This window comes from Austrofundulus limnaeus, unplaced genomic scaffold (assembly GCF_001266775.1).
Source record: "Austrofundulus limnaeus strain Quisiro unplaced genomic scaffold, Austrofundulus_limnaeus-1.0 Scaffold684, whole genome shotgun sequence".
In the NCBI taxonomy this organism is placed as follows: domain Eukaryota; kingdom Metazoa; phylum Chordata; class Actinopteri; order Cyprinodontiformes; family Rivulidae; genus Austrofundulus; species Austrofundulus limnaeus.
This window is the reverse complement of record NW_013953086.1, coordinates 95,595-105,473: the sequence shown is the minus strand read 5'-3', so window position 1 is coordinate 105,473 and position 9,879 is coordinate 95,595. Positions and strand designations below refer to the sequence as shown.

Genomic DNA, 9,879 nt, shown 5'->3' with positions numbered 1-9,879 from the left:
CAATTGAGCATCGTTGCAACGCCACAGCCTACCTGAGTATTGTTGCTGACCATGTCCATCCCTTTATGACCACAATGTACCCAACTTTCAGCAGGATAATGCGCCATGTCATAAAGCTGGAATCATCTCAGACTGGTTTCTTGAACATGACAATGAGTTCACTGTACTCAAATGGCCTCCACAGTCACCAGATCTCAATCCAATAGAGCATCTTTGGGATGTGGTGGAACGGGAGATTCGCATCATGGATGTGCAGCCGACAAATCTGCGGCAACTGTGTGATGCCATCATGTCAATATGGACCAAAATCTCTGAGGAATGCTTCCAGCACCTTGTTGAATCTATGCCATGAAGAATTGAGGCGGTTCTGAAGGCAAAAGGGGGTCCAACCCGTTACTAGCGTGGTGTACCTAATAAAGTGGCCGGTGAGTGTATATATGGAGTGCAACGATACAAGAAATTCACGATTCGGCTCAATACTTTAGTCTCATGGTTTGATATTTTTTCGATACAAAAAGAAATTTCCATTCCCTTTTAAACTTGTAAAACTATTTAAATTAGTTATGAACATTTGTTTAACCTCAAAAGTACAGTTTTTAAATTAAATGTTGCTGAAACAGCAAGTTTCTCAGTGGATCTGCGCTCAAAAACGCAGCCTAGGTGGAGTAGTCGAACACAGATCCACTGATTCTTCAACACAGAGCATCTTCAGAAGACAAGCTGAGAAAATAAATTTTTTAAATCTGTATTATTTGAAACAGCACTGTTCGATACGGTTCGATACGGGTACATGTATTATTGCACCCCTAATATATATCACCAAATGAAAAGATTGTTTTAAAAACAAAAATTCCAGTGTGGACAATGCTCTCAAAATTAATCATTAAAGAAAACTAAATAAAGAAAAAAATTGCCTTTTAAATTTTTAAACCACATAAATTTGGCAAAATTTGACAATTCTTTTATGTTATATTTGTTCATTAACTTATTAATTATATTTTTAAATATCATATTTTTGATATTTAAAAATATAATTAATAAGTTAATTATATTTTTAAATATCATATTTTTGATAAAGTCTCTGCAACAGTTCAGTGTGATGACAGATTTTAATATTTTGTTCATTCTGGACTCCATGATCTTGGTGAGCCACAATCAGAGCTGTAAGATGACGTTTCTGTACTCTGACTGCAGCTCTTGCTGGATTTATTCATCTTCTTCTTCGTGTGAATAAATCAAAAACTGCCGCCCTTGCAGTGAGGACCCTCGTCCATCCAGGTCCTGTCACTTTCTGGATTCTGTTGCTTCCAGGCAGGTTTCTGCTTTTCTAAAACCACAACGTTTTCAACCCAGCAGGAGGCTTATGTTATCAGTTAGGAATCTGCATTCCTGTCCAGTAGCATGCTCCGCTCCTCGCTGCATGCTGTTTCAGATGCACGCTGCATGTTAACGTGAAGGGGCTGAACACATGACAGAGGCCAGAAACTCTGCATGTAATGTCCTAATAAGGATGGCTGTGCTGTTCTCTTAGATCACAGACCTCTGGGCTGTTTTTCTGTTTGAGCTTCACATCAAAATGAAGCTGATTTCATCACACTGAGCTGGAAATAAAAAAGCATATCCTTGGAAAAATTACAGAGAGTTCTCCTGGCTGACACGATCCGACCGCAGTCGACGTCTGTTTGAGTTGAAAAGATTACAGTTTGATTGTTAAATTTTGTTTTTCCTGTGACGTTACGGCTGTACCCCAAACAACTCTTTCAATCAAGCCAAGAACATTAAAAACAATCATCTGGCACCACATTTTTAAGTAGCTGTCTATTTTAAAGCTTCTATTTAAAAACAAATTGTCTTTTTATTTGAAACTAATTTCCCTTTAACGGAACATTTGTTTGTGGCTGGACTCCAAACACGTTGCGGTCCTCCTGTTTTCAAAGTTCACATTTTGCCCTGATGTGTCACTGAATCCAACTCAAACCAACAAACACAAAACACAGAAAAGAACACAGAAACTCACTTTTTCTTTTACCCTGTTTTCAAGTAAACGGGCGGTAAGACATGGAAAGTTAAAGTAGGCTGGCATTTAATGATGCCTGTTTGATTGTTGTGTCACAGTTAAAATCATCAATTCTCATTTACACGCTGGAATCCATCACATTGTGACAGGTAAAGCTGCACTTGCAGTGTTTAAAATTAAAAGTTAACAGCGAGTTTATCCACCTCAACCTCATCTTTATTTTTTAGTTTACATCTCAAATTTTGATTTGCTGCAGCTTTGAGAAAAAAAACAAACAAACAAAATATACATTAAAGCGTGTGGCCTGAGCAGGATTAGTGTGTTATAAATGTTGATAACGGTAGACTGTATAGGAAAAATTAGCTAAAATAGTTAAAAATGTTTCCATTTGTAGCAAGGAGTTTTGACAATAGGAGTGAGATATTATTATAGGTGAAGARAGTGAAGACACGTGAAGAAAGACCGTCCATCATTAAACAGGGGTGGAGGCCTCCGTTTTCAGTTGTCCCCCTCCTACAGCGCTGCTATTGCCAGTATCACTCCACCCCCTGTTAACAATAGGTGTTAATTAGGTGTGAACGATAGCCATGTGATGTGAGTATCAGTCACATGGAGGCAGTGCTTAAAAGCCTGAATTTTGCCTGAAACTCTCAGACTGAAGAAGTCTCTTGGAGGAGAGACGAAACGTTTCATTAGAGAAGAACCCGTCCAGAAGACCTATACAATTTTTTTCTTTTTGATTTTTTACCTGGATTACCGAGATGCATCAGGACATTATTATAGGTATTATTTCTCAGTAGAAACATTTAAAGTTTAAACCAATCACAAAAATGTGTACTTTACAAAACTGAAATAGTTTTTGCAACATATCTTGTTTATAAGCATAAAATGGTCAACTTAGAGTTTGACAGTAAAGCATACTGAACTAGTCAAATGTTCAAACTTATTTCTTAGTTTATACATCAAAACAAAGGAAAAGACGTTTTGACCAGTTTGTCTCTCATTGCTATGGCGCTTCTGTTTTTCTTTTTTCTTTTTTTAAATCCCCTCCTAGAATCATTTTTTCCTTCGTACCGGAACAATACCGTTGTGACATGAACCTACCAAACCACTTAAAACTGCAGTTGCTTCCTGTTTCTCCGGAAACAGGGAGATTCCCCATCCACAGTGAGCTGAGCCGACTTTAAACGTCAGATCAAAAGTTGGGAGGAATGGATGTGCATGTCACACTGACCCCCCAAGGGCTTTTGGTGACGCCAGCCACCAAAATCAAAGGGGATTGCAAGAAAACAAAGTTTTATGTGTCCATGTTTCATAATCGGAGCTAAAAAAAAAGGTCAAAACTTCATGTAGGACAGAGTGGATTAGTAAGGATGTGTATACGTGGGTACCCATGTAATTGTCTGTATACAGATATAGATACATTTGGTCATACCCTTCCAAAATATCTATAACTGACCATAAAGCTCCAGTCTTGTCTAATTTTTCTCAGAAACCTTAGATTTTAGTTTTACACTTTTCTGTCTGGAGTGGAGCCCACCTGCCCATGATGGAAGTTGTGTTAATGTTTTAGAAAGGACACACGTTGCACGTGAAAGTTAGTTTTAGATGGTTTCCTTGGTTCTTTTCATTTTTACCATCCACACTTTGATCAAACTGAGGGTTCGCTTCATCTTGTGTCCACATCTTGGCTACAATCTCATGAACTTTTTACTTTTTATTAAAGTCACCTTGGATGTTTCCGCTCTTTGTGTGGTGCACACAAAGAAAAGTTTACACAAATGTATCCTTATGGATATATTTCTGTATGTTTATTTGGAGTTTTTTATGAGACAGGTTGAGGCTGCAGCAAAGATTTAAAATCTGCATTTACACTGAAATATGCTTGATCTTGTGTGTGTGATTCCTTTGGGATGTTCATTTCACTGTCACTTCTGTGTGCAGCGTTGTAAACTAGGAAAGTGGAAATGAACCCAGGTCCTCAATGCATTTCAACAAAAAGCTACTCAGTGAGAGAACTGAGTGAAGGAATCTGAAATTGATTTTCAAAGGAAACAAAAAAAAAAACAACCTGTAAAACATTTAAGGTGGTTGTCAAAAAACTGAAGGTGTTTTCTTGTCCTGTGTGTTGTGTTGGTGCTGGAGCAGGAGCAGCTCGGAGCGGCGTAAGGAGAAGTCCCGGGATGCGGCGCGGTGCCGGCGCAGCAAAGAGACGGAGGTGTTCTACGAGCTGGCCCACCAGCTGCCGTTACCCCACAGCATCAGCTCCCACCTGGACAAAGCTTCCATCATGAGGCTAGCCATCAGCTTCCTGCGCACACGCAAGCTGCTCGCCACGGGTATGACAACTGCAACACACACACACACACACACACACACACACACACACTGCTGGATACTGCAACAATCAATGCAAATGAATGTCTTTTGTCACAGATCACACACTGGTTTCCATTTGTTTAACTTATTGTTCTGAAAAAAAATGGAAGGTTGGAGTTTTTCCTTCTTGCTCCTGGCTTCGTTAAAATTAGAAGCGGAGGAAGCGCAGCAGCAGCCGACTTATTGTTCCCCCATTCTGTCGGGGTCTCAAAATAAGATCAGATAGCTGCAAAGTGAAACAACTGCAACATCAGTGGTCAAACCCCACAGCTAAACAAAACCGAAACAGAAGAAAATCCTGTGAAAGGCTTTAATCTGCAACACCTGATGGATTATAAACCTTGATATTGACTCATTTAAAGTCACAGTTCTTTTATAAAAATACACTGATGGACTGATTCAGCGTTCTTCTGTTTGAAGTTCTAAGTTTGCTAACAGCTGCTTTCACTGACTCATAGCTTTTTAGTTGAACAAAAGAGAGAAAATCAGCTCAGTTTATTTCATTTACACCAAAACAACAACAAAACAACCTCAGAGCACTAAAACAAAAATACCAATAAGTCCAAATCCTTAGGCAAAGTCACGTGGGTGTGGCGAACAAGACGGAGCTCTTTGTTTCCTGATGAAATTTTTATGTAAGTTTTTTAGTCAATGTCGTTCTCCTTTAGCAGTGAGATGTGATCGGTTTGTTGTCCTTTTTCTGAAGAAAATTGAGCAGTTTAATCTTGTAACGGCCACACTGAAGCATTCCAAACGTACCAGGCCTCCACATGAGGAGGAACATGGAGAAACACCTCCTCCTAATGTGCTGTCTGTTTGCTGAAGTTGTAAAAATGAAGAATATGCCACAAAACGCAGCCGCTGATGTTTCTTCAATAAAGCATCTTGGAATTTTAATGGATGTGAAACACTAACTTAAAGACGTGAAATATCTGCTTACTTAAAGACAAATCAAGTAGACATAACATTTCTTTATGAAATGGAGGGTTTAAAACTGGCCTGGTAGGTCATATGTTTCATAGTTCTCATCAAGTGCTCATAACAGTGTAATTATTCTTATCAATTCAGTTTTCATTGATGAAACATTTAAAAACACAGAGGGGAAAATGTGCCCAAGCAATGATAGAGGGTTTAAATGTTACACTTTGTAATATATATATGCACCAAATAAGAGAGTCATACTATAAATAGCACGTTGGGAAGTTTAACAGGAGCACATCCAAAGGTTCACTGAGCTCTGAAGGAAGAGAGGCTGTTCACATGTTAAAGGAAGGTGTGGGTCTTGCTGATGTATGGAGGCTAGTTAACTCTTATAAAAGGGAAAACACATTTTATTCTTAATGTTTACAAAACTAGGACCAGGGAATATAAGAGGGTCAAAGTGGAAAATGAAGGTCTCACACTTACAGGACAAATCTTTTCAAGAACAAATGGCCCCCTTTAAATATGTTTTAATTACATACAGTATATAAATGTATCCAAATCCTAACAAATAAAAGAAGATGTAAATAAGTTTGACATTATATATAGTATAATATTTTGTGAAATGAATCCCATTAGAAGGTAATTACCCTTTTCAGTTTTCATTAGATTTATTCCAGATATAATTTGAATAAAAAGGTTAGACAAAATAAACTAAAAACTATGTTAATATACACCAGTAATATGTAATGTAATTAATTACATTCTGTTTATTTTAAAATTTACTGATTTTTTTTAAGAATAACAATGCCATTCAGAAAACCAAGCACTCATCTTTGATATCTGTATGAGTAAGAAAGAACAAAAAAAAAGAAAAAAAAACTTTAAATGTATACATATATATATATATATATATATATACAAACATAAATTTTAGGAAAACTGTAATTTATTACATACTGTTTACTAAATGTATAAAACATTTTTCCTAAATCCTTTTCAGTACGTTTTGATGTACTTGTTTACTTAATAAGAACTAAAATTGCTTTTCATAAATGGCTGCTTTCCTGTAATTGGTGTTTTGGAAGCATTATTGTTGGGTTCAGAACAATAACTGAACAATTTGTTATAACAACTTGTCAGTGGAGCAGGAAGTCATTCTGATTAATGCCAGTTAAATGTTATTTATAAATCTTTCTACTGCCATTCGTCAGTTCATAAAGAACTGTTTAGTTGTATTTATTGGACTGTTTTGTATTTTGTGCAGAGGAAAAGATGGTGAAGTTAAGCAATGCTTCCTGAGAAATAAAACAAAATGATTTAATGACTGTTGCTTCCAATTTTTTATTTTTTTATTTTTTGATTAATCAATTTACTCCCTTAAAGCAGTTAAACAACAGTCACAGTGTGAGAGTTAAAATTTCAAAGGAAATTTAATAAATAAAAATATTTTATTTTACTAGACTACAAGGGTATGTTGTAAAAAACGAATACATTTTAAATATATCATAAAAATTAAAATGAAGCTGCTTGTTTTGCTAAAGAAATTTATATTATATAAGACTTTGTTTTCCTTAAATTAAAAAGGAAACAGTTTTGTTTCAAAATAAAATAGTTTGATTAATAAAACATTGCAATATATAAATAAAGCATTTTTTGCATTAATAAATATACTGTTTTTTTAAATTTTGTTTTAAAACTCTTTTCCCCCCAAAAGTTGTCTTGTTAATGTTTTGTGTTAAACCGTATTTTTGGAAACGTCAGACTTTTTTAAGTGCAACATACATTTTTCATTATTAAGCTCAAATCCACTTTAAAATTTAAATATCCTGCTTATATTTTTTGGGTTAAATTAAAATGTTTGAATTTATAAATAAATATATATAAACAAACAGTGCAAGATTTAGTCTTGGTAAAGTATGAAATGAGAAAAGAATATAAGTAAATAAATACTGAAATAATTATTTTGGGATTGAAATTAGTAAAACAGGATATTTTGTGCAGTTTATTACAGATTATTCTAAATGTAAAACAATATATATTACTATGTGCGTGTGTGTTTGTGTGTGCGCCCTTGTTTTTGCTGCTTAGTGGGGATGATATCTCAGGAAAATGCAGCCTCGTGGGGACCAAAGCCCGGTCCCCACAACTTCAGAGGCTGATTTTGGGTGGAGGGATAGGTTTAGGACCAAGGTGTGAATTGAGTTTAGGTTAGTTTTAGGGTCAGGTAGGTACCTGTGAGGTTAATTTTAGGGTAAATATTCAGGGTTAGGCTATGGAATTTCCAAAAAAAAAATGAATGGAAGTCAATGGAATGTCCCCACAAGGATAGAGAGACATAGTAGGTTTGTGTGTGTGTCCCACATCAGCATGTTTGTCCACAAAGAATGCGACTAAAAAAAGCAAAGAAAAACAACTCTTTGGCAGGTTTCAGATTTATTTTTAAAAGATTTTAAGATTTGTACTTTTGAAGTATCTGCTGGTATCAAGCATGAGGAGGTGGACCTGCAGTGCCAATTTTTCCCTCCTTGTTTTATTGTTTATGAAAACCTGTATCTTTAGGCTCTTTATGTTCCATGACAGTCAAGTTTTATTCCCAGAGACCCTTTGAGAAGAAAGGAGGAGGACAGGAGGAAGGAGAAGGAAGAGCAGCAGGATGAGAGCAGGAAGGCAGTGGGTGTGAAGCAGGAGGGAACACAGAGATCCGTGAGATGCGGCGGCAGATGTCGTGCCATCGGCCCGCTGCTCTCGCTCCGTGATGGAGGCTGAGATATCGTAGAGGAAGCAGAGCGCTCTGCCCACCGTTCAGCCGGTGCTAAAATTATCCCCGGTAGCCATAACAGCCAACCGCCGTGGCGCCAAACGAGCCGCGGTTCAAGTTTGTGCGTACGCTTTATCACACACACACACATACACAAGTGCACACTTTGTAGATGCAGCCATACAGCTGCTGTAAGAAACACCTCTGTTACCTAACCTCAGTGGGATCTGACGGAGCTGAGGGCCACTGATGTTTCAGATAAACTCAAGGACACCGAGCTACATAAGCACAGAGAAAAACGTTCAGTTTTTTTTTTCTGAATGCTTCAGAAATTATTTTATTACTATTGAAAAGCAGAAAATACTATATTACAATTTTGTTCTGCAAATTTATTTTCCAGATCCAACCAAAACAAATAAAAGTTTAAAAAATAAAGATAAAAAATACAGAAATTAGGAAGGAATTATCTCCAACTGCAGTTTTACAATTGATCACGGTAGAGCTGTTGCCTCTCAATAAGGAGGTTGTCGGATCAAATCCCACCCGGGGACATTCTAGGTAGAGTTTGCATGTTCTCCCTGTGGGTGCGTAGCACTCCAGTTTCCTCCCACAAACCAAACAGGAATATTAACTGGTAACTCTAAATGGTCCCTAGGTGTGTTTGTGTCGATGTGTCCCTGTGATGGACCCGCCCCCACACTGTGACTGCTGGTGATGAGCATCAGTCATCCTGAAAGGAAGATAATGGAGGGATGCCTTTATGGTTTTAATTGTCTGTCTGTTAGCAAAATATCTCATGACCTACTGTACATAGTTTAGTAAAACGTTGAAAGTAATAGTTGTATGTTTTACTTATAAACATTTCATTCGTTCTGGCATAATGCTTCAGGTTAGTTTTGGCTAATCTATGGGTTAAAAACAGTTTGAGGTCAAACTTCTCCTTTATTTAAAACTCGTGTTTTCAAATGAGGCCAAACAAAAGACAAATACGTTTTTATTTTTATAACATTTGATTTATTTTTCCAGCAGTATGTTGAGTGTAGAGAAAAACTCCAACTAACTTGTATAGTATGAGTGTGTTGTTTCATGTTTATTGACACTGAAATCATATATTTTTATGTTTTATGTTGTTTTTCATGAAGTTTGAACAGAAACCATGGGGTAAAAGGCTGAATCTCTGAAGCCCACATCAGAGAACAGATGATGTTATCATGGTTTCCTGACGGTCTTGTTTTGGGAGTTCCACTTCCTAAAATTTGGCCTTTCATGTTTTCTGTTAAACAGTTTGAAGGTTTTTGTTTTTTTGTTTTTTTTTGGACTCAGGCTTTGTGTCGTTTTCTGTCTTGTTGCAGCAACAGGACAAATGTTGCTGAAGTGTGGCGCTTACTGGTGCCCACCTTGGTTTTGTGCCCCTCAGCTTCCAACAAGGCTGCTTATGCAACAGAAGAACAGAGAGAAAAGTTCAGCTCAGTCCAAATCACTGCTAATCATGTCTAAGTACAGTATGTAGACCAAAGCTGTCACCAGGCTCTTGGATTGGGCCCCAGAAGTCCCCATTTGCTCTCTGGGGTTCGTGTGAAAACTCGGGGCTCCTGCAGACCGGACTGGACCCGGCTCTGAACTCGAGCCTTGAGAACCATTCTGCTCTTATCTGAGGGAAGCACAGCAGAGGAACTGCAAGCTTCCCACCCTCCACCCCAGTCCACTACTGGGCTTTGTTCAGCATGAAGCCACTGTCCACACACAGACACACACACACACACACACACACACACACACACACACACACCCACACACACAC

At 37.5% G+C, this 9,879-nt stretch overlaps 1 protein-coding gene across 2 annotated transcripts in view; it reads left to right on the top strand.

Annotated features, from left to right (window-relative positions):
* Positions 1–9,879, top strand: part of epas1b (endothelial PAS domain protein 1b) — a 100,328-nt gene that overhangs the window by 33,078 nt on the left and 57,371 nt on the right. For both annotated transcript variants that reach the window (XM_014027802.1, XM_014027801.1), the window contains exon 2: positions 4,166–4,356. In XM_014027802.1, the coding sequence (XP_013883256.1) occupies positions 4,166–4,356 (191 nt within the window). The remainder of the gene's footprint in view (positions 1–4,165; positions 4,357–9,879) is intronic.